This window comes from Crocuta crocuta, unplaced genomic scaffold, assembly GCF_008692635.1.
Source record: "Crocuta crocuta isolate KB4526 unplaced genomic scaffold, BGI_CrCroc_1.0 scaffold322, whole genome shotgun sequence".
NCBI classification, from domain to species: Eukaryota; Metazoa; Chordata; class Mammalia; order Carnivora; family Hyaenidae; genus Crocuta; species Crocuta crocuta.
The window spans coordinates 1,856,156-1,881,458 of NW_027532592.1; the positions used below are offsets into that span (position 1 = coordinate 1,856,156).

Below are 25,303 nucleotides of genomic sequence, written 5' to 3' on the forward strand. Positions count from 1 at the left end.
GTTATTCTCAACTTTTTGTTATAACACACTTTGCCACAGTGAACTTTCCTGTAAAAACACAAGTGTGTGTGGCGCAAACATGTCCTGTCAGGAGGATAAATTGATTTAAAGTTGGTTTTTTTTTTAATATTTTTTTAATGTTTTATTTATTTCTAGGAGAGAGAGAGAAAGACAGCGTGAACAGGGGAGGGTCAGAGAGAGAGGGAGACACAGAATCTGAAACACGCTCCAGGCTCCGAGCTGGCAGTCAGCACAGAGCCCGACGTGGGGCTCGAACCCACGAACCGCGAGATCATGACCTAAGCGAAAGTCGGACGCTTAACCGACTAAGCCACCCAGGCGCCCCTGATTTAAAGTTTTAATAGATGCTGCCAATTACCTTCCAAGAAGGTTCTGGTAAACCCTCATCATGCTAATCATATAACTTTTTAGTCTTTTTCCAAAATTGAAAAAAAAATTTCTTTAATCATAAATGATCATTAAGACTTTCAACCAAAGGATAGTTATTTTCTTTAATATAGAGAGACTGGTGTGGACATTTTCACTAAAAACTGACCTGCCAGTTACTTTAAAAAAATTTTTTTCCTAACATTTATTCATTTTTTGAGAGGCAGAGAGAGACAGAGCTGTCAGCACAGAGCCCAATGCGGGGCTTGAACTCACGAACCATAAGATCTGACCTGAGCCAAAGTCAGACACTCAACTGACTGAGCCACCCAGACGCACACGCCGCCCCCCCCCACCAACCTGCCAGTTATTAAGCAAAGTAAAAAGAAATCACTGTACTAGCTAGCTCATTGCTGTTCCACCAAATGCTAAGAGTAAAACTGAGTAATTAAGATGCAAAAGTGATCCCCCTGAAGACGTTTTTATTGTTTAATATCAAATTGACCATGCTTTAAGCTGGGCTCATGATGTGAATTCCAGAGACAGTGTGCCAATGAGGTTGCAAGTTGTGCCCTAAAACAATGCAGTGATCACATCGGAGAAGTACTGCCCTTCTCTTCTTTTGTAATGGAAGTGATCGTACTCCTTGTATAATGAGCTAGCTTTCATCTCGGCACTGATGGGCTCCACATGCGTGTAGCCTTGCGGCGACTGCTGCGGGGCCTGTGGAGTCGTTGGGGCGCTGGCTTCCTGTCAGTGACCCCACCCATAGAGGGCCAGTACTAACCAGAAGCATCTCGTGAAGACCGCAGATGCTAGGATTTCTGTTCCGAGTCTGTGTAACCCTCCTCTCTCCTCACACTTGCAGACGAAGTCGGAGGCGGCTCCTGCATTTTGCTGGTCTTGCTGTGCATAGCAACGGTCTTCCTCAGTGTCGGAGGGACTGCCTTGTACTGCACTTTCGGTGACATGGAGTCGCCCGTCTGTACGGACTTTGCGGACAACATGGACTTCTATTACACCAAGTTAGTGCAGGGAATGGCAGAACTTAAACACTGGATCTACCTCTCCTAGCAGCACTCCGGAGGCAGTGAGGATCAAAGAGCGAACCTTTCTAAGCAGCTTTTATTTCAGGAGTTCTGTAACAGGCGCCCCCTTCCCCCGGAGAGGTACCCCGGACATCGGCAACGGCAGCTGTAAGTGGCCACGCAGAGGACCATCGTCCGCCTTGCGAGCAGATGTTGGTCTAAGTGTTGTGGATGGAAAGAATGGCCTTTGGAGAGCGTGTCCCCTCCTCTGTGCCACTTCCTGGCCTGCTGAACTACCTGGAGCAGAATTAAAGGAGCCGTATTGGCGCCTCGCCATTTTTAGCTGCCTTGTTCAAGCTCATGGTTATCACCAAGGACACTTTCGGTTCCCGTTCGTTGGTCCAAAAACATTGCTTCCAGCCATCACGCAATAAGTTTGTGTATAATCAAGAGGAGTTACTTTACGGCTTCATCGTCTTTTTTTAGTTAACCTTGGGCACTGTGTAATCTAGGCTTCATGCGTTAATGCCACATTCCGTTGTCCATCTGTGAAATGATTGTGTGTGTGTGTATGTGTGTGCGTGCGTGCCTGTGTGTTTCAGACAGATATCACAAGCAAATACCCAGCACAGAATCACAGAGATTATCTTTACTTTAACCTGATGGTAGGTGTGCAGGCGTGGATACAAAGCTTCACTGTGGAACAGATGAATTGTAGAAATCTTGGCCTCGAAATTAGAAACTGTGACAGATCTGTGGCAGTTAACTTGATTAAGTGGCCAGAAATTAATCACAATCCTGAAGGTAAAAAATCAAAACTAAGGAGCTCCCGCTGAGTGGCAGGTGCCCAGCTCTATCATGGGTTCACTGGTCCCTGACGTATGACGCATGCTGGACTCCCGTCTTGGTGGGTGACACCTGCCATTATGTTCTGAGGATCTAGGAACCAGAGTACAAAGATAAAGATGTTAATTCCTGCTCTGGATGCTTCAATTCTGGTCATAGGTAGAATCAACTAACCCTTCAGCAAATGAAATTAAATCATGATACGTAATTCAGTATTAACAAACCCTGCATTCAGATGTTTGAATGTGCATTCATATCATGGACTTGATTTAGACCCTGTTAACGGGGCCAGTAAGCAAAAATTCAATCAATCCTATCTTAAGTAGGGAAGCGTCTAATTTTTGTTTCCATCTGTTAGGTGGGCATTTCCCTTTGTAAGGTACAGTGGTCTAACATTTAGAAAGTCTTGCTTTGGCTTTTTATATCCCAGCATTTGAACAGAAACAAAACACATGAATTACAGTTTTTTAGCAAGTGGTCATTATTTCTTGTTTTGTTTTTTTATTGTCTGGATCATTTGAAAGAAAAAGGGAGAAATTACTTTCTAGTTGTTACTGGCCGGTACAGTACCTCCCTTTGTATTTCTGCTTATTTATTTAGATGATATAAATTTTAAAGGGCTTTTTCTATGAGTTGGAAGTATGTTGAGCATGCATTCGGTTTTCCCAATGCTAGATATTTAATTGCTATGTACTCAGTGTTTTGATTTTCTATACTTTCAGTTTGGTGTATTTTTAGGCCTGTTAATTTTTAAATTGATGTCTTATTTTCACTTAATAATACTGTTCGACTTGTCTCTGGCACATCTCCATGAACTGTAATATTTTCAAGGATTATAGATCAAAGATATTTATTTAGAAGTGTACATGATACTGAAATTTAGATTCGTTATACCTAAGGCTGATTTTATTAGAAGATTATTTTAATGTTCTATTATAAATTTTAAGAATTTGTATTCAGATTGTATGTAAAACCTGTAACATGTTGATGGTACTATTCACGTGGTTCTATGAGAGACATTCACAAAGTCTGCTGTGGGGGGAGGGGTGTCCCCATCATTGACAAAGCTCTTCTGTTTAACCCTCATGATTTCTGCATACAGGAATTCAGTGATGGTGATTTCTGCCAGTTTTATGTCAAGATAAGTCAGAATTTCCTTCCCGTTCACCTCGTTTAGGTCACTATCAAAGTCCTCAATAATCCATAGTGTCATATTCACCTAAAGGCCACCAGGGCCACTGCATCCGACATGGAAGGCCTCACACGGAGGTGAAAGGCACAGACAGTACCCAGTTCCAGAGAAATCACATGTGTCCTCACTGCTTCCCAGGGAGGGTAGGGGAGCACAGGAACATACTGATATCTTGACTTAAAATAAGCATGAAGTCTCAACTAGAAAAATTAGGGCAACTTAAAAAAATGTAACAGTCATTTATTGCATGAATTGGAGTAATTCCACCTGGTGACGAAAAACCTTGTTATCTCACACGTAAAAAAATTCATTCCAGTTTACTATAATGTGATTTTTTTTTCTGTCATTGGAAAGTACTGACAACCGTTTGTAACTAATCTTCCTTAAAGACTGTATTTGAGGGTAACAGATCAAGCTTGTAATTTAAAATTACACCAATGGAGTGTCTCAGAGAGTTTATTTGAACCCTGGAGTGCTGAGAAAAACAGCTTTAATGTGACAATAAAATGCTTTGAGAAATTGGTCTGTCCCCCGAGTGGATGGCTGCCTTTTGGGGGCCGTCTGCTAGGTCCCTACGGAAAAGCTCTTCGGGTTCTAAAACGCCTCCCGTCTGCCTGCCGCAGTAATTGAAATTTACTCCACGAACTTATTCCTTCAGAACTAAAAATCCAAATCCTCTGAGCTGCACAATTGTGTGTTATGGTAAGAGGATTTGAAATGTGAAGGTAGATCTTATTTTGGAAGGACAGGCGTGGCTTGGGTCATGCCGGGGCGGCAGGCTGTGGGAAGGCTAGGAAAGGGGGAGGTGAGCAAAGGACAAAGAACTCCTTGAACCGTTAACCTGCTTTGCTGAGGCTGGCCTTGCACCATGGACCCCCAGCTCAAAGGGGCTGACTTTTGTCTTCCCACAGACATGACATAAGCTCTGGTTTATTTCTGAGCTGTGTTCTATTAACACACCTTTGTGTACTTCTTTGAGCGGTTTATATAGCTCTTTCACGTGTATTCATTTGATGGTTATGTCAGGAGACACACACCCCTCAGTGCAAGTCTTGTATCTCCCAAATCCAGCCTGCTTTCCATTCTGTCACAACGCCTCTACCGTCCGAGAGAACGAGAGCGATCTAAGGTTTCCGGCTCAAAGTCTAGCACCATCTGCTATTTTAACAACCTCAAAGATAAACATTTGTTGAGCCTCACGCACTAACCCTGTAAAAGCAACAGCAAGTGAAAAATTTCCTGAATGATTCTAGTATGATTGAAGTCTCTCTGGGTTTGCGGTGCTAGAGAAAAGAGGACTGTTCACCGTGGGTCTAACAGGAGTTACTCCCAAATTCAGCCTGTTGCCTGTTGCCCTGATATCGGAGCCGTGACTGGTGTTTACACTGTACCTTGTCAGACATTTGGATGCGTGCAGTGTGTGCCTAGAACTGGGCTGGGGGCTGGAGCTCCAGAAGCAAGAAATCCTATCAGCTCAAATGGGGCACCTGGGGGTCTCGGTCGGTTAAGCGTCCAACTCTTGGTTTCAGCTCAGGTCACGATCTCATGGTTCTTGAGTTCAAGCCCAGCATCAGGCTCTGCGCTGACGGTGCGGAGCCTGCTTGGGATTCTCTCTCTCTCCCTCTCTCTCTTTGCCCCTCCTGCACTCTCTGTCTCTCTTTTTCTCACAGTAAATATTTTTTTAAAAAAAAACAGTGTCTGGCGAGGCTCATGCATTTGTGAAGGAGGAATCGAAATGCAGAAATTAAGGATCTTGCTTCTCATGGGAGTAGAAACTTGGGTTCATTCTCTCCCACCAGACACCATGCACCATAAGGAATAAAGGTAAACTTCTGTCTAGGCCTCCTTCACAGCGGTGTGGTACATAGGACTCTTTCCACAGCCCACGTTCCAGTACTTAACGACTTTTCATTTCTAGTTAGAAATTGTGGCATTAATAGCTGGTGGGCTTTCCAACAACAGAAAGCTTCCTCAGTAAGAGCTGCTTCAAAATCAAAGTTTGCAGAGCCCCGAACAGCAGCACAAGTGAAAACTTCAAACAACTCCAGGTCCAGATGCTTTCTCAGTAAATTCTATCAATCGTTTAAGTAAGAAATAACTCCCATCCCACAAAGTACCTTGGAAAGAAGAAAATGTCTGCCACTTTGTTTCATGGGACCGATATTACTCTGAGATCAAAACCAGACAATAAGAAGGGTCAGCCAAAGACCAAGCTCCTCATGAACTTAGACACAAAATCCTTACCAAATATTATTAGGTCCAAACAGAATGCACAAAAGATAACAGAGCATCACAACCAGCTGAGATTAATCCCAGGAATACAATGTTGTCTTTACATTCAAAAATCACTCCTTATAATTCACCATTTTGACAGAGAAAACCCATATTCCCATAGCAGTAAATGCATAGAATTCATATACCATTCATGATAAGAACTCTCAGCAAACTAGGACTTTCTTAACTTGATCAAGGGCATTTCTGAAAAACCCACAGCTAATACCAAACATCTAATGGAGGGAGACCAAATGCTTTTCTCCCACAGCTCAGCAACAAGACAAGAATGTCCACTCTGGCCACTTCTCTTCAGTGTTGTACTTGGTGACCTATGGCAAGGCAAGAAATAAAATGCAATACCAATTAGAAAGGAAGAAATAAGGGATGCCTGGGTGGCTCAGTTAAACGTCGGACTCTTGATCTCAGCTTAGGTCTTGATCTCAAGATCATGGGATCCAGCCCCGAGCTGGGCTCTGCACTAGGCATGGAGCCTGTTTAAGTTTCTCTCTCTGCCTCAGCCCCTCTCTCCATGCTCATACTCTCTCCTAGAAAACAATTAAATTTGGGGCACCTGGGTGGCTCAGTAGGTTGAGTGTCCAACCTCAGCTCAGGCCATGACCTTGCAATTCATGGGTTTGAGCCCTGGAACCTGGAGCCTGCTTGGGATTCTGTCTCCCTTTCTCTCTGCCCCTCCCCCGGTCACATGCACTGTCCTTCACTCTCTCAAAACTAAACATTAAAAATGTTTAATAAAAAGAAAGGAAGAAATAAAACTTCTTTGCAAATGACATGGTTGCTTATAGAGAAAATCCTAAGGAATCTGTAGAATGCTATTAGAATATGCGAGTTTAGCAAGGTCACAGGATGCAAGGTCAATATACAAAAAATCAATAGTATTTCTATGTACTAGCAATGAACAATTGGAACATGAAATCAAAAATTCATGACTAAATGAATAAAATTCATGAATAAATAAATAAAATTCATTTCACTCGTAATAGCACCAAAAACATGAAAGACTCAAAATTAACAAAATATGTGCAAAACCTGTGCAATGAAATCTATAAACCACTGCTGAAAGAAAGAGAAGACCTAATAAATGAAGAGGTGCAATCTGCTGGTGAATTAGAAGACTTGGTGATATGAAGACATTTGTTCCCCCCCAGATCGATCTCCAGACCTGACGCCTCTTCATACTTCAATCTGCTGGTGAATTAGAAGACTTGGTGATATGAAGACATTTGTTCCCCCCCAGATCGATCTCCAGACCTGACGCCTCTTCATACTTCAATCTGCTGGTGAATTAGAAGACTTGGTGATATGAAGACATTTGTTCCCCCCCAGATCGATCTCCAGACCTGACGCCTCTTCATACAAAGTGCCAGCAGTGTTTAGAAGCTAACAAGCTTTTTAAAAATTCATGCAGGGATACAGGTCACTTGTAAAATCCCCAGTGAAACTGTTAGGACAGGGAAGCCCAGGTGACTCAGTTGGATAAGCATCTGACTTCAGCTCAGGTCATGATCTCACAGTCTGTAGGTTTGAGACCCACGTCGGGCTCTGTACTGACAGCTCAGAGCCTGGAGCCTACTTCAGATTCTGTGTCTCCCTCTTTCTCCTCCCCTCCCCTGCTCATGCACTCGTGCTCGCGCTCTCACTCTCTCTCTCTCAAAAATGAATAAACAGTAAAAAAAAAAAAAAAAAAACTTAAAAAAATAAATAAAATTAACTAGAAGTAAATGGATCTCAATGCAAACCTTAACACTATGAGACTTCTACAAGAAAACAAGAGTGGTGCCTGGGTGGCTCAGTGGATTGAGTGTACAATTCTTGACTTTGTCTCAGGTCATGATCCCAAGGTTATAGGATCAAGCCCTGAATCGGGCTCCATGCTGAGTGTGAAACCTGCGTAAGATTCTCTCTGCCTCTGTTCCTGCTTCTCCCCCTCTGCTAGCATGCTCGCTCTCCTCTCTCTCTCAAATTTTTTTAAATTAACATAAAAAAATATTTGCAACCATTGGATAGGCAAAGATTTCTTAGAACACAAAATACACAAACCATAAAAGAAAAACAATATATTAACTGAACTTTAAAAACTTCTACACCTGGGGTGGCCCCTGGGTGGCTCAGTCAGTTAAGCGTCCAACTCTTGGTTGGATCCCTGCTTGGGATTTTCTCCCTCTCTTTCTGCCCCTCCCCTGCTTGTGCCCATGTGTTTCTCTCTCAAAATAAATAAACTTTACAAACATTTAAAAAATAATAAAAATAAAAACTTGTACTTCTTGGGGGTACCTGGCTGGCTCAGTCAGTAGAATAGACTCTTGATCTTGGGGTTGTGAGTTCAAGCCCCACATTAGGTGTAGAGATTACTTAAAGATAAAATCTTAAATGAACAAACAAAATTTAAAAATAATACATAGCCTGTACTCTGAATAACATGGCTAGGAAAATGAAAAGCAAGGTGAGGAGCACAAAAAAGTACTCACAATACATTTATCTGGTAAAGTCCTTGTAATTCAGAATAAGTGAAGATCATCCAACTCAATATTATGATGAACAATCCAGTTAAAAAACTCTGCACACTTTACAAGAGAAAATATGCCAGTGGCTAATGAGCACGTGAAAAGATGCTGGACATCATTAGTCATCAAGAAAATGCAAATTAGAACAATGAGAAACCTGCTAGAATTATTGAAATTAAAAAGACTGACACTTTTACTGGATACAGTAATCCCATTAATAGAACAAAAAAGGAAAGAAACATGATTATGTAAACTGATGCAGATAGCCATTGACAAAATCCAACATTCTTTCCTGATAAAAGCTCTCAATAACCTAGTAAAGAAGGGAACTTCCTCAACATGATAAAGAGCATTTATAAAACAAAACCCCCAGCTAACTTGGTGAAAACTTTCCCCTTAAGATCAGGAATAAGACAAGGATTCTGTTTTCACCACCGCTGTTCAACATGGTACTGTAAGTTCTGGCCAGAATTAGACAAAAAAATAAAAGGTGTCCAGATTGAAAAAGAACATGTAAAACTCTTTGCAGAAGAACACACACACACACACACACACGCACATTATATACATATAATCCCAAAGAATCCACAAAAAAGCTATCAAAGCTAATAAATGAATTCATCAACGTCGCTGGGTACAAGATCAACACACAAAAGTCGGTTGTTTCTAAACACCAGCTGTTAAAATTCCAGAAAGGCAATTAAGAAGGCAATTTCATTTATAATAGAATCTAAAAGAATAAAAAAATCTAAAAGAATAAAATACAGAGGAATAAATTCAACTAAGGAAGAAAAAACTTGGACACTGAAAATTATAAAACATCACTGAAGAAATTAAAGAATATCTAAATAAATGGAACGTTATCCTGCGTTCACGGATAGGAAGACAATATTTATTAAGATGTCAATACACTGAAAGCCATCTACAGATTCAATGCAATCCCCATCAAAATTCCCATAGCCTTTTTTTTTTTTAGCAGGAATGGAAAATCTAAGTATTAAATTCATATGGCAAGAAATAGGCCCATACATACATCAATTGGCCAATCGGTTTTTGACAAGGATTTTAAGTCCATTCAAGGGAGAAAGAATACTCTTCAAATGATGGTTCTGGAACCACTGGACTTCCATGTGCAAAAGAGTGAGATTAGACCCCTGCCTCTTTCTTACCATCTACAAAAATTAATGCAAAATGGATCAGTGATTTAAATATGAGCTAAATCTGTAAAACTTTTAGAAGAAAACAAAGGTAAATCTGCATGACTATGGATTTGGGAATGGATTCTTCCATATGACACCAAAAGCATAAGCAACAAAAGACATGTAAGTTTTTGTTGTTGTTTTTTAATTTTTTTAATGTTTACTTTTGAGACAGGACACACATAAAAGATCTGCTGTGTGGCTGTTTTGGTTTTTTTCTTAAGATTTATTTATTTTTGACACACACACAGCATGAGCCAGGGAGAGGCAGAGAGAGAGACACACACAGAATCCAAAGCAGGCTCCAGGCTCTGAGCTGTCACCACAGAGCCCAACGCAGGGCTCAAACCCACAGACCGCAAGATCATGACCTGAGCCGAAGTCGGAGACTTAACCAACTGAGCCACCCAGGTGCCCCAAAAAACAGATGAATTTGACTTCATGAAAACTTTAAAATTTTGTGCATCAAAGGAAATTATCAAGAAAATGAGAAGTCAACCCATAGAATGGGTGAAAATACTTGCAAATCAAATATCTGCTAAGGGTTCAGCATCCAGAATATGTAGAACTTCTACAATTCAACAAAAACAATCCAATGAAAATTTGGCAAAGAACTTGAAAACATATTTTTCTAAAGAAGATATACAAACAGCCAATAAATACATGAAAAGATGCTTAGTATCATTGATCATTAGGGAAATACAAATTGAAACCACAGTAAGATAAATGAAATGTTACATACTACAGCATGAACGAAGCTTGATCACACCATGTGAAATAAGCCAGACACGAGCAAATATTATGTGATTCCATTTGTTTGTTTTTTTAATGTTTCATTTATTTCTGAGGGAGAGAGAGACCGCGTTAGCAGGGGAGGGTCAGAGAGAGAGAGACACACAGAATCCAAAGCAGGCTCCAGGCTCTGAGCTAGCTGTCAGCACAGAGCCTGACGGGCTCGAACCTATGAACCGTGAGATCATGACCTGAGCAAAAGTCAGACGCTCAACTGACTGAGCCCCCCAGGCACCCCTATGTGATTCCATTTGTATGGAATATGGATAGTAGGCAAATTCAAAGAGACAGAAAGTAGAATCGTGGTTACCAGAGCTGAGGGAATGGGGAAACAGTTATTGCTTACTTCTTAGCATTTGTTTGCGGTGCTGAAAAAGTTTTGAAAATAAATAGTGGTGCTGATGGTTATCCAGCACTGTGAATGCATGCAATGCCACTGAATTGTACACTTAAAGATGGTCAAAAAGGCAAATTTTAAATTGCACGAGAAGGCTGACACCATAAATTCTGGTGAGGATGTGGAAGCACCAAATTCTCATACGCAGCTAGTGGGAATATGAAATGGTACAACTGTTTTGAAAAACAGCATGGCAGTTTCTTAAAAAGTTAAGTACACATCTCCTGCATGACTCAGCAATTCCACACCTAAGGTCTTGCTTAAGGAGATGAAAATGTGTCCACACAAAAACGTTTACATAAGTGTTCATGGCAGCTTTATCTATGATGCCCCAGAAATGAAAACAGCTTAGTTCCTACCACTACATAGAATACTATCTGGCAATAAAAAAACACAAACGTGAGTTTACAAGTGATATGGATTCATCTCAAAGTCATTATTTGAGTGAAAGAGGCCAGCAACGGAAGAGTGCCTATCATCTGTTTCCATTTATATAAAATTTTAGAAAATGCAAACTAATTCACGGAGACAGAAACAGACCAGTGGTTCCTTGAGGGGCAAAGGTTGGCAGTTGTGGACCGCAGAGTCACAGGGCAACTTTCTGGATGGATGGAAATGTTACGTATCTTGAGTGTGGTCATTAATCTCACAGGTATATATATCTTTCAAAATGCATTCGGTTATACAACTTCTTTTTTTAATTTTTTTTTTTTTTAGTTTAGTTTTGAGATAGACAGAGCATGAGCAGGGGAGGGGCAGAGAGAGACACACACACAGAGAATCTGAAGCAGGCTCCAGGCTCTGAGCTGTCAGCACAGAGCCCAGTGCGGGGCTCGAACTCACGAACCATGAAATCATGACCTGAGCTGAAGTCGAACGCTTAACCGACTGAGCCACCCAGGCACCCCTGTTTATACAACTTCTACAGATACAGTTATGTGTATAGATTATATCTCAATATAGTTGTGGGGTTTTTTAATTCATTGTTGTGAAGTTTGTGGCTTCATGGCATCTCGAGGTGTTACAAGGGGCCAGGGAATCCATACTGCCTCTCTGAATACCTTATTCCCTTCCACTGATGTTGGTTCATCAGGCGACGCAAAGATGACAGCTTCCAAGGACCACCCCTCATTTCTACAAGACCCAACTACTCATGTGGCCACTTATAAAGTATTGCAATAAGGTCACTAGTTCAAAATGCCCTGATTTCACTCCTAATTTCTATCCAGGGCTTTTAGATCCCTCTGGTTCCTTCTGAAATAGTGAGATGGTGAGTTAAAACTATGTTGTTGTTTTTTTCCTACTCAATACAGCAGTCCAAGTTCCAAACCCAATCTAATTATAGATATTCTGTAAGGACAACAAGATCTTCCTCTCTCTGGCGGAATGCATTGATCAAAAGTGAGGTTTTGTGATTTTAGTGCTTTTCTTAATTGCCTTGGACCAAGGGTCAGGAAGGAGATATGTACTCAGGGAGCAGAGAAGGCTCACATCATTCACGGGAATAATCACAGCCCCTGGTTCTTCTTTTCCAAGTACAAGACTGGGGTTGGACAAGATCCATACAAACTAAACAAAGAAGAAACAGATCCTCGCCTAAGCTTCTGGTGTGATAGAAACTTGGTCCAAAAGTGACTGCACATATAGGCAATCTGCTTCCCCCCTGCTCCATTTCATTTTTTCGTGATTGGAAAAACTAAATTGTTGGGATGGGGATTGTAGTTTGGTCAACCCTGGAGAAGAGAGTCAGGATAGGATGGGCTGGTGTTACACAGGAGCCGAAGGAGGGAGGTGGTCCCAAAGCTGGAGTCTCATTGATGAACGAGATGACACTAACGGGATGTGTCAGCCTGCTATGGGGACTTCAGTTGTCTCATCTATGTAATTTCTAAAACAACGTCAAACCACTCTGATTGTGGCTACCCAAACATTTCATTTTCCATCGTTGAGAAAAGACTGTAGCTGTTGGGTTGCAGTGGTTGGGATTGGGTTGGATGGGGGGTCCTTTGAAGCTGTTCATGGAAGTAAGAGTAGAATACACCGGTTGATCCAGACTGTGAAGTTCTCACCGTGCCCAACGCCCCCTTCTGGAGGAGAGACGACCACAGGTGCTCTGGGGCAATATCCTTTATGACAAGGGCTCCTTGTACGAGGTGACCTGGGAAGAAGTCTACTGCCTGGAAATCAAGAGAAACCAAGCTAGGGGCACTTGGGTGGCTCAGTCAGTCAAATGTCCTACTTCGGCTCAGGTCATGATCTTGCAGTTCATGAGTTCAAGCCCCGTGTCGGGCTCTGTGCTGACAGCTTAGAGCCTGGAACCTGCCTCAGATTCTGTGTCTCCCTCTCTCTCTGCCTCTCCCCCGCTCATGGTGTGTGTGTGTGTGTGTGTGTGTNTTCATATAGGACACAAGAAATGCCACATTCGCCGACACATCTGCAAAGGATTTGGATTTGTCAGAGGACAAGGCAAGTACAAATAGAGGGAAAAGCATAAAAGATCATAGAATTATAGAATTCATGCATATTGATGACTCTGTGCATGTGTGTATGTGTGTGTGTGTGTAAAGTGTCCCCCCATTTAGCTAGTTATCACTCAGTCTAGCAAGGTATAAACACTTAAAGGATCAATAATTTAAATAACAGTAGATACTAAGGGAAAACACCGAAATGGTAAAAGTACAAACATCACAAAGTGCAGGCCTGAGAGTGGGCAAGGTCTGAGACGAGGGATACCTGTCAGCAAAAGCCTTCCTAGGGACAGTGTTCACACGGCCAGCAGCCCCTGGCCCAGCACCTGCATCTCCCTTGCCCCAGAGGCTCAGAGATAATTCTCCTGCGGAACCTTCCACAGCAACCCTTCTGTGACCTCATGTGCTGTGTGGTTTCTTAGCTACATCAGGAGAATGCAGTCAGCCACCGCCTTAGTTCTAGGGTGGCTAATGGGGTACAAGCTCTTCCTCGTCCTTCGCTCCCAAACTATTCCAGGTCCCATTTGTAATGGTATTGCTTTCTCCCTAATTATTTTCAGGAGGATTTTTTCTTTCTTTTTTTTTTTTTTAGTTCTCCCATGAAACACTACGGTAAATATGAAAAGAAACTTTTTCTTTTTCTAGAAAGCACAGATCAAAGATCTTAACAAGAGAGAAGAACCAGTTTTCAATTCCTCGATGCCTTTGTGAGACTCCAACTCTTGTCTTGCACAATTACGAGGAGGAATGTTTTGTGGGCACACTGAGTTGAGCTGAAGACACCTTGGAAGCACGTGGCCCCCTGGAGGCGGGGCTGGGAGCCAGGGCGGCAAAGGGCACAGAGCCTGTCTTCGACAGGAACTGCTGCATTTCCCAAAAGTCAGTGAAACCAATGGGAAGTCAGGGACCGGAAAGTGGGTTTTTGCCTTCCTTGGCAAGGTTTCTAAAATCTGGAGAAGGTGATGAGGAGTGATGTGCATTATTTTTCATATTTGTAAATAAGTTGTCACCAGCATCATTGATGTGCCATTTTATTTTATTTTTTTTAAGTTTATTTATTTATTGTGAGAGTGAGAACAGAGTGAGAGGGGGAGAGAAAATTCCAATCAGGCTCGCCACTGTCAGCGCAGAGCCTGATGCGGGGCTCGAACTCGCCAACCGTCAGATCATGCCCTGAGCTGAAACTGAGAGTCAGATGCTTAACCGACTGAGCCACCCAGGTGTCCCCTTGACGTGCCATTTTAATGCATGCTATCTTTCCTGTGGTCACTGGGTCGCCTCGGGTGGCTGTGGCTAATCACTGGGGGTGAGCTGGGCCCTAGTCCTTGAACAGGTGAAGGTGTCTTCCTTACATTAAGGAACCCTGGGAGGGCTGACACCGCGGCAGGTGCCCTCCGGGGTGGGGGTGGGGGACTGGCACCCACACAGCTTCCAAGGCGGACCCCGTGCTGGAGGGATGCAGAGCCGGGGACCAGGAGCTTGGGCACAGGCCCTGAGAATTCTCAGCCAGAGGCACAGACCAGCCAGGTTGCACCGGGAGAGTTCCCTGCCAATCAGAGCCAGGCGCCCCTCTCATCTCCACCAATCAGAGCTTGCACCACCACACCCTCCCACTACCCTCCTCCGGCCAATCAGAGCTAGGCTTCCCACTCCTCTCCACCAATCAAGCTGCGAGCTAAGAAAGACCACTGTTGTCATCAAAGCCCACGTGGATTCACTTCATCCTGTAGCTTCGCGGTGAATTTCCGCGCGGAGAGCTGGGTCTCCAGGTCTTTATTGCGTCGTTCCTGTTATTTGTAGGAGGAAGAGAGGATCGAAGGGAAGGAAGGACGGGGCAATCTTCAGGGTTCAAATTTAAGAGAGCTGTTCTCTTGTTAAAGAACTCCAGGTGTGCCCGGAAACAAAGTGCAGGCAGAGGAGGCAGGTGGCTTCCTGCAGGTGGGGCTTCGAGCACCCGCGTCGGAAAGCCCCAGGTCGTCCCGCTTGGCTCTTCCTCGGGACGCTGCCCTCCGGGCCACATGTTCGACTTTCACGTTCCCCTTGTTTTCTCGTTCCAGCAGCTTCGGGCGCGTGCTGTTCGGGACTGTGTGGTTCGGCTGCAGTCCTCCGTCTGCAGGAGCTCTTCTTGTCTTTCAGATTCCCCTTGCTGCCCTAAAACCAGATTAACGGAGAGCCCTCCAGACAGCTGACCACGTCACCAGCCGCGAAGGGGCTCAAGCATCACAAGAATAAATTGAGAACATTCTGCTGCAACTCAGATATTCATGGGACTCCTGACATTGCGGGTAAAGAAAGTGGTTTCTTATCCCATTCACTGAATGTAATTTATTTCCCCTTGAAACAAAAAGACCTAATTAAAAACAAAAAAAAACTAATCTTGTGCCATCCCCCACTCAAAGGCCCCCAAGTCATCGCCAATTAATATTTTTGTGCAAATGAAATTTCATTTTGAGGGGGCTTGATGAGGGCAAGGGGAGAACCCCATACAGGTTATTAACATAAAGAGAAATTTAATTTCCATTCTAAGAAACTCTCCTACAGCTGCTCGAGCTTCCGGGACTTCTGTCTAGAAAGAGATCTGCATATGTGGAAAAGAATTAGGGGTCTAATGGATGGTCATCAAAAGCCAATAGTGATCATGTGAGTCTATATGCTAATGGCCTGGTGCAGGCCGCGTGGGTAAACATTTACTGGATAAAACCAGGATCGCAGGGTGAATGCAGCGATTCCCTTTGAGGAAAGATCTGTTGCCGCCTTTGCTGGGGTGCTGACCACAGTGACTCTACTTGGTGACCCAGCTCCAGCTTCAGCTGGGCAGTGATGACCCCTAGGGATGGTCCCTCAAGATAGCTCTGAGTCTGTTTCATAAATCAGCCCTGTGGCAGGCTCACGTGTTTCCCCAATAAAAGATTCCAAAGACTAGGTGGGCCTCTGCATCTTGGCTAGAGACTTCTGGAATTGTCTCAGCCTCCGGGAGCTGCCTCTCCGAGACCCCTGCCCTACTCAACGTGGCCCACATTCAGGGAAGGATCAAAGCCAGGGTATGAATGGCCATCTCAGCCCGAATCAAAGCATCTAGCTCCAGAGATCCCTGCAGGCTGGTCAAGGCCATCCTGGATTCTGCGCTGGAGACCCACTTCTCCTGCTCACTCCTGCTTTGGGCCCCTCTCTCCCAGAGTTGGTCTTAAGGACACTTCTTTATAACCATCGTGCACACGAACTAGTACTTCAGAGTCTACTTCCCAGGGAACTAGCCTGCAAAGATGTTGTGCCAGTTCTCTGCTCTGTACTCGTTCTATTCACATTTACAGAGCTGCCTTCAGAATCTGGACAAAGATTTTGTTCCATCTCCAGAGCTTTCTACCAGTCAATGCTACCTGAAATGAAAGAGGCATCCCATGAAGATGAGATCTCCAAAGAGATGTTCAGAGAAAAATGCTACTGGAAAGAGAAGGGATAAGTAAAGGAATGAAATCAAGAATACTAAGGGCACAGGGCACCTGGGTGCCTCAGTCATTGAGCGTCTGACTCTTCATTTTGGCTCAGGTCATGATCTCTTGGTTTGTGAGACAGCCGTGTGTCAGGGTCCACAGAGCCTGCTTGGGATTCTCTCTCTCCCTCTCTCTCTCTGCCCCTCCCCCACTTGCTCTCTCTCTCTCAGAATAAATAAGTAAACATTAAAAAAGAAGAATACTAAAGGTGGATTGACTGGTTGTTCTCCAGAGTCCCTTCCTACACCAAGACCTTGCTATGTGGAGTAGTTCGCTGAAGCTACCATGACAAAACACAGAAGATGGGGTACAAAATACAACAAAAGTGCATTTTTTTCTCACAGTTCTGGAAGCTAGAAGTCCATGATCAAGGTGCCAGGTTGGTTTGGTTTCTCTGGTGGCCTCTCTCCTTGGCTGTGTTCTCCCTGTCTTCAGACGGTCCTCTGTGTCTGTATCCTAATCTCCTCGGGCACCAGTCATAATGGGTGAGGGCCCAGCCACATCCTCACTTTACCTTCATTACCTGTTTAAAGGCCCTATTTCTAAATACAGTCATATTTGGTGGTAGTAAGGTTAGGACTCCAACATATGAATTTGGAGAGGCTGCAATTCAGCCGTAACAGTATCCCAAGGTCTTACTGTATCCTAGATATAGAGCACCCGTTAGTACACATCCAGCCCAGTCTTATTATAAAAGGCCAAAGTCAACATTTAACTAGATAAGACAGAGTTGGCCAAGGTTATGTATAAAGGAGTAATCTATACAGTTACAGAATTTTAACTGCTAAATAAGTAGTTCGTTGGTAGCCTTTTAAAAATAATGCTCTCTTCCTAAGTCTAGTAGCTATGAATATCATCATATCCGCCCTACTTAATCCAGGTAATTTGAATACTGGCCAGAGAAGCCAGGGTGCACGCGTGTGTGCGCGCACGCACACACACACACATTTACACCAATGTATATTCACATACAAACCTGGACTCCATACCTAAGGCACAAGGGGACTTTCTAGAGATAATAGGATAGCTGGATTTTTCTGGGGATACTGAGTACAGGAGGGACAAACAGCTACTGTGATGGCCTTACCTCTTGTATTCACTCAATAGTCATTTATTCATCTGTTCAGACAATATTGATTGGCTTCCAACTACGTGGAAAGGTGTGCTAATGGATTTGGAAAAAACAGCCTTGTAAAAACCCACATCCCGTAAGCTTTCAGGAGCGATGACGCCACAAAGCCCGGGCTTTGTCATCACAAGGACTGGGCTCAAGCCCCATCTCCAGACTGTGTCAGCTATATGACCTTGGGCAAGTCACTCACCCTCTCTAAGACTCAGTTTCCTCATTTGTACAATGGGGACAGTAATAACACTGTATCTGTTGGCATCCCCAAGCGGTGCCTCAGGGGAAGCTTTTGCCGATCCTCCATGACTGCTACCAGCATCCTCCAAAGCCACCGTGAATAAGCAGGAGACCTAAGAAAAATGAGTGCCTTAACTGGCACGCCCATCTCCCTCTTCCAATTAGATGGCAGCCCTGAAGACTCTCCTATATTGAAATCTTTGAGCTACCAATTGGCTGTCTACACTCACAATTAAATGAGGTAATGCATGCAACGTGCTATCTTGTGTCATTGGCGAAAAATGTTAGCTCTTATTAAGGCATTTTGTGGTAAGGGCCATAAGGGTATGGTGACTGACTCATCCTGATTTCCCCTCATCCATCTCAGGACACCCCCTTCCAACCCCAGGGCCAGACTAACCTACATGAGGATGTTAAAGAATGTTACCTGTAAGGGACGTGAGGATCCACAAAGAGAAAGGGTCACTTAGTTTTGTTCTGTTTTGTTCTGTTTTGTTTTGTTTTGTTTAAGAATAAGGAATACTATTGTGAACGGTGTAAGATTTGATCTGGTTCCTGAAGGATAGCCAATCCAAATGCAAAGAATGAACCGAAGATATGTAGGTGAGGAAGAGGAAGGCGCATTCGATTAACAGGCAGATGCCCTCCCAGGGATGGAAAGTGGGATCTTTGCTGGGGTGCAGTGGGTATTAAGGCCAGAAGGGAACGTCAGTGCTAAAATCCACTGGACTTATAGGTAGTCTGGAGCGGCTGAGGCTGGGATTCAGTAGTCCCTGGGAGAGTGCGGAGAGGTCCTAGGCTGATCCGTGAGATGATCAGAAATACTTCAAGGGGATGGCTCAGCTACAGCCTAGTAACCACTAAGAGAAAGCTGAATTGGAGAAGGGAGAGATTCGGGGAAGGAAACCAGAAGGAAGGAAGCAGATAAAACTGCCCAGAGGAGAGCAATGAAGACCTGAGGCATTGACCGTGAGGCTGGCAGGAGGGCTGTGGATAAAGAAACCTACGAGGAAGATGCGCCCCTGGGGGCTTGGCTGACGATTGCTGGTAGAGAGCAAGAGAGGAAAAGGAGTCGAATTATGTCATGGCCACTTTAACTACAAACAGTAAAGAAATAAGAAAGAGGGGCTCAGAGGGAGAGGGAAACCTGAACTTGACGTCAGAGTTGTTGACAGAATTGTTGGGGTAGCCAGACCCCCAGATGGAGATGTTCAGCAGAAATGGTCCAGGTCTCAGGTCTGAGTGGGCTTGGAGCCCCGCCCCAGAGATGGGAGCCCCAGGCGAGGCAGAGGAGGGGCGCGCCGTGGGTGGTGGTGGGGCCAGGTGTGTAACGTAGCCAGAGCAGGGATGTAGAGGGCATAGGAAAAGCCAGAGAGAGAGCAGAGGACACAGATTTTTCATTCATGTATCCGGTCCAGATGTAGGGTGTATTAGACTCTGCCCCAGCAGTCGGAAGTTCAAGCTCACTTGGCGAGGCTGACAGTGAGGAGTCCGCTAGAAGGCTGTGGGGGCCCAGAGCAGGATTCTGGCTTCCGGGCTCCAGGGCTGGAGCGGAGAGCATCCTAAGGTCAACAAAATCAAGCAAATCAGAGGACAAGAAGCAGCAGCTCTGAAGAAAGAGTTTTGAATTAAGAAAGCTGTGAGATCAGAAGTCAGATTAGAAGAGGTAAAGAAAACAATAGATGGTGACGATATGGGGATAGAGCTAGATTAGCAACTTGTTTCTCAAAACAATAATATCCTGAGGTGTTAGGGTGCCTCAACCGGTTAAGCATCTGACCTTGGCTCAGATCATGATCTCACTGTTTGTGAGTTTAAGCCCTGCACTGTCAGTGCGGAGCCTGCTTCAACTCTTCCGTCTCCCTCTCTCTCTGCCCCTCCCCCACTCACGCTCTGTCTCTCTCAAAAATAAATAAACAACAAAATAAAACAATAATATTTGGTCTGGGCTGGCGTGTCCTGAGGGTGTGCTCAGAAAAGGCAAACGTGTCCACAACTGGGTAAAGATAAATTTGTACAAATCCTCTGGCTAATAATTTGATAAAATATCAAAATCCTTAAAAATGTTTACCCCCTGACCCAGTAATTATATTTCTAGGAATTAATTCTTTTTTTAAGGTGAAAGTTTTTTTTTTTAATTTTTAATGTTTTATTTATTTCTAGGAGAGAGAGAGACAGCGTGAGCAGGGGAGGGTCAGAGAGAGAGGGAGTCACAGACTGAAACAGGCTCCAGGCTCTGAGCTGGCAGTCAGCACAGAGCCCGACGCGGGGCTCGAACCCACGAACCGCGAGATCATGACCTAAGCGAAAGTCGGACGCTCAACTGACTAAGCCACCCAGGCGCCCCAAGGTGAAAGGTTTTTTTTAATGTTTATTTTTGAGAGAAAGAGACAGAGTGCGAGTAGGATAGAGGCAGAGAGAGGGAGACACACACACAGAATTTGAACTAGGCTCCAGGCAGAGAGCCTGATGCAGGGCTCGAACTCATGAACCGTGAGGTCATGACCTGAACCAAAGTTGGATGCTTAACCAATTGAGCCACCCAGGAGCCCCTAGGAATTTATTGTTATAAAGAAAGATTTATATAGAAAACATTAAATATCAATAATGATTGGTTAAGATAATTTTGAGATACTACTATGCAATTATTAAGATAGACATTTTGGAAGCATCTTATGACAAAATGTACATGATTTACTAAATGGGAAATTATATTATAAAGCAGTAAATGCAATTTGTCACCAGTTTTATGAAGATATATATTGTGTACACACACAAACACACACATGCGAGTTTAGGCATTAAAAGAACCATTAATGAATTTAAAACTCATGGTCTTATAGTAGTGGAAAAAGAGGTCACTTTTTTCCTTTGGATACGTTTGTGTGTTTTCCAAATTTGTCCAAAAAGCAAGTAACACGTTTTATTTATTCATTTGTTCATTCATTCATTTGTTTGTTTATAATATTTGTTTATTTTTGAGAGAGAGAGAGAGAGAGACAGAGTGAGAGCAGGGAACGGTTAGACAGAGAGGGAGACACAGAATCTGAAGCAGGCTCCAGGCTCCGAGCTGTCAGCAACAGAGCCTGATGCGGGGCTCAAACTCATGAACTGCGAGATCATGACCTGAGCTGAAGTCAGACACTTAACCGACTGAGTCCCTCACAAGTAACACATTTTAAACAGTAAAAAATAAAGTATGGGATTGGCAAGAAGGAGGAGGTACTGAGAGTGAGCACCAGCGTCCAGAGAGGAGTGGGGGTAAGAGAAGGCATGTGGGGAGGAGGGTTTGGGGCGAAGGGGAGGGAGGAAGGAGGGAGAGAAAGGGACAAGGGTCCAGGAAGAGGCATCAACTTTGGCAGAGGAGAGAGGTGAGAGCCAGAGGAGGGAGAGGAAAGGTGGGAAGATGCCCAGGGCGCTTTGGGGTGATCTAGCCCCTCTCCACCAAGGGAGGACGAGCAAGGAATGTGGGAAGGCTGCCAGAGATGGCTCAGAGGACCCTCAAATCCTTCTAGATCCTAGATCTGAGCATCCCCTCTGGAGAAAGGCCACTTCCCCAGGGAGCACCCTGGGTGTGCACTCACTGGGCAGCCCGGGGACTTAATCAGCATTTGAATTGGGACAAAGACTCACTGTCGTTTCCATCTCAACTGCTTCGAGTAGATCTTTTCATTCATGACTGTCATCTCTCATCAAGCTCTGCCTTCCTTTGAAGCTGGGCATCTCAAGAGAGGGGCTCCGTGCTGTCTAGCTTAGCAGGGACCTTGACCGCTGCCCCAGCCAGCGTTCAGGATGTTGACAGCGTGTGGCTTCGGCCGGGACTGCGTTGTGCTTTGCAGCACCGCCCTGCAGGCCAGGCTCTTCCTCTCCAGGAGGAGCAAACGGCCAGGCCTAAGACCTCAGAAAACTCTGCGAGGCGACTTTGGAATGAGACCCAGCGAGCCTACCACCACCACCTCCACTGGTGTATGGCACCTACCGTGTGGAGGGGGGATCGCCCTAGGCTGTAGACCCCCAGCACCTAGCCTGCGCCATGTCGATTCCTGTCGGTTGAATGGATGAACAATTCAGTTAACACGTGCCCGCGGGGACCTGTATGTCTCCTCTACTAAATCAGAAGTTTCCCACCTCGGGTCCCGCAAACCAGGACTCTTAGGAGCTGGCGTAATTATCCCAGGACAGCAGCTGTGAGCTGGGACGGTGGCTGCCCTGCCAGTGGGGTCCCAGGGCCTGGCAGAGAGGAACCGAGTGTCTGGTGGGAAGTGGAGCCCCTTCAAGCCCGTGGTTAGGGCAGATGGTGAGCCCGGAAAAGCCCTCCACCTCCGGGGCCTCCCCCCTACCCCAGACCTCTCACCACTGCCTGGGGCCCTAAAGTAAGAGCGGGGACGCTGTCCCCAAATACTGACTGGGCGGAACGACTTTTCTCCTGGGAATTCACAACTCTTCCTGTTCACTCTCTCCCCTGCCTTCTGCGGGGAAGCAGGTGCACTGCAGATGGGGGCTCGTGTGGAAGGGACTGCCCTTCTGGGGACAGTAAATGCAGCGTGGCGTGTCCCGGTGTCCAGGGCAGGTCTGTGTAAGCGCACCTGTCCGCCTGCCTGTGGAGTCAGCGGGCTCATCTACCTGCGGTGACGGCCCTGCACAGGTGCACCTGGCCAACTTTTAATCCAAGCACTTTTTTAATCAAGAGAAAATTCCCTTATCATTAATCGTTTAAAGTACACAATTCAGTGGTTTTTTTAGTATATTCATTTAGCTTTCTGTGTAAATTTTCCACAATAGTTGTAATCATGATGTGTAATCTTCTTTCTGCTCTATATTCTTCATTTTGCCTAATTTTATCCTCATAGTTTTTAAAAGATTTTATTTTTCTGTTTATTAAAATGTTTTTAATGTTTATTTTTGAGAGTAAGAGAGAGAGAGGCAGAGCAGAGTAGGGGAGGGGCAGAGAGAGAGGGAGACACAGAATCCAAAGCAGGCTCCAGGCTCTGAGCTGTCAGCACAGAGCCCAGCGAGGGGCTTGAACTCACGAACCACTAGATCGTGGCCTGAGCCAAAGTTGGGCGCTTAACTGACTAAGCCACCCAGGTGCCCCTTAAGATTTTATTTTTAAGTAATCCCTACACCCAACGTGAGGCTCAAACACATAACCCTGAGATCAAGAGTCACATGCTCTTCTGACTGAGCCAGCCCAGTCAGAATATTTCTATGTTTCCATTAGTTCTCACATTTATTTTAAGTTAGGGAGATAATAGGGGAGGGACATCATGTCAATATACCTTCATTTTATTTAAAAATATTTTTATTTATTTCTAGGAAAGAGAGAGAGAGACACCGTGAGCAGGGGAGGGTCAGAGAGAGAAGGAGTCACAGACTCTGAAACAAGCTCCAGGCTCTGAGCTGGCAGTCAGCACAGAGCCCGAACCCACGAACCGTGAGATCATGACCTGAGCGAAAGTCGGACGCTTAACCGACTAAGCCACCCAGGCGCCCCATTATACCTTCATTTATGTAACTATTTTCTATTCACTGGACACTTTGACTTTCTATTTTTTAATGTATTGTAATTACTAATAATATTTATTATATATTATTAATTATTATAATATTATAGCAGTTATTATAACTGGGAGATTTTAAATATATAATATATTATAAACCTGTTGATTATTATAATAATACCACTAATAAACATTATTGTACAGATCAATCTTTATTTTGAATCATTTCCCTAGGGGGGCACCTGGGTGGCTCAGTCGGTTGAATGTCTGACTTCGGCTCAGGTCATGATCTCGCGTTCCTGAGTTCGAATCCCGCATCGGGCTCTGTGCTGACAGCTGGGAGCCTGGAGCCTGCTTCAGATTCTGTCTCCCTCTCTCTACCCCTCCCCTGCTCGTGCTCTCTCTTTCTCTCAAAAATAAATAAACATTAAAAAAATAGAATCATTTCCTTAGGAATATATTATATTAAGATGTATTTGATTACTGAATAAAGGGATGAAATTCTTTTAAGGCTCTTTGATATACTCTTCCAGGAATCGGAACCTCTTCATTGAACTGAAGCTGCTACGGTGACGTTTGCACGTGTCTGTATCAATACCTGACCAGCTCTACATTTTATTATGGCTTTTATTTTTGCCAGTGGATGTGAAATGGTGTAGTGAAATAATTTTAAATTTCATTTTTAAAAACTAACGACTGGGGAGGAAGCAAACTTTCCCACACAGTGATTTTAAGTAGCTCAACATGGTCTTCACGTGGTCGAACTACACACACCTGAGCCATTCAGACCCAGCTGGGAGGTTCGTTTCATCCTGAAGCCAATGTCTCTCCCTTGACCTGAAATAGAAAGAATGTGGAGATATGACTTCAGAACCGCTAGTGAGCACATCTTTGCCTGGAAAGAGCCTAGAATGAGGTCTGTCCACAGATGGATACCAGGGTAACAGGTGGCAAAACAGAGAGATACCTCTAATGCCATCTTTGGGTCCCTGAATAACTTTTAAGACTGTTTTAGCCCTCCCCCCATACAAGTTAACGAACCTCTCCTCTCCCCTTCCCACCCCCCTGCCATTTTTCTTACAGAGCCTGGGTTGACTTAGGTTTAAGCCTCTGGCGATTAAACTAAGGCAACATTTTACAGACTCGCTAGAACCTCTTGCTGCATTTTTAGAGTCTGTGCAACCAGAAAAGAGAAACAGAAACAACAAATCAAGGTAGGCAGTGGGGAAATTTCCAGGCCTGTTTATCCAGGTTCAAGATAGTTTCTATTTTAAAAAAAAAAAAAAAAAAAGCTCACATCAGAGTAACTTCAGACTCTCTTTGCAAAGCTGTGGGTTCCTCTGCTGGTTTCCATGACTACCCTCAGCAGCTCTGATAACACCAACACAAAACCCAGAGGAATCGATGCTTTACCTTTATTTTGTGGTCATATCATCACCAATTTTATTTTATCATTATTTTTTTTATTTTAAAAATGTCTTGAGGGCACCTGAGTGGCTCAGTCGGTTGAGTGTCCGACTTCGGCTCAGGTCATGATCTTACAGTTTGTGAGTTTGAGCCCTGCATCGGGCTCTGTGCTGACAGCTCAGAATCTGGAGCCTGCTTTGGATTCTGTGTCTCCCTCTCTCTCTGTCCCTCCCCTGCTCACACTCTGTCTCTCTCTCCTTCAAAAATAAATAAACATTAAATTTTTTTTAATTTTTAAAAACTGTTTATTTACTTTTGAGAGATAGAGAGAGAGCATGAGCGAGGGAGGAACAGAGAGAGGAAGACACAGAATCCAAAGCAGGCTCTAGGATCTGAGCTGTCAGCACAGAGCCCGATGCGGGGCTTGAACTCATGA

General features: G+C 44.3%; 1 protein-coding gene and 2 long non-coding RNA genes across 3 annotated transcripts in view; 2 read left to right on the plus strand and 1 right to left on the minus strand.

Moving 5' to 3' along the window:
* CNST (consortin, connexin sorting protein) overlaps nt 1–3,978 on the plus strand; it is a 68,473-nt gene extending 64,495 nt beyond the window's left edge. The window contains 1 exon segment of the mRNA XM_077779885.1: nt 1,256–3,978. Coding sequence (XP_077636011.1) covers nt 1,256–1,461 — 206 coding nt within the window. The 3' untranslated portion in view covers nt 1,462–3,978.
* An 8,572-nt stretch (nt 3,979–12,550) lies between these two features.
* LOC144244541 (uncharacterized) lies at nt 12,551–13,445 on the minus strand. Its single transcript, XR_013338973.1, has 2 exons — nt 13,371–13,445; nt 12,551–12,814 (listed from the first exon to the last, which is right to left on the minus strand). It is a non-coding gene; the product is annotated as an uncharacterized LOC144244541 (long non-coding RNA).
* A 96-nt stretch (nt 13,446–13,541) lies between these two features.
* On the plus strand, nt 13,542–15,470 carry LOC144244544 (uncharacterized). The gene is made up of 3 exons (XR_013338974.1): nt 13,542–13,637; nt 13,751–13,984; nt 15,242–15,470. It is a non-coding gene; the product is annotated as an uncharacterized LOC144244544 (long non-coding RNA).
* Nucleotides 15,471–25,303: the final 9,833 nt, after the last annotated feature.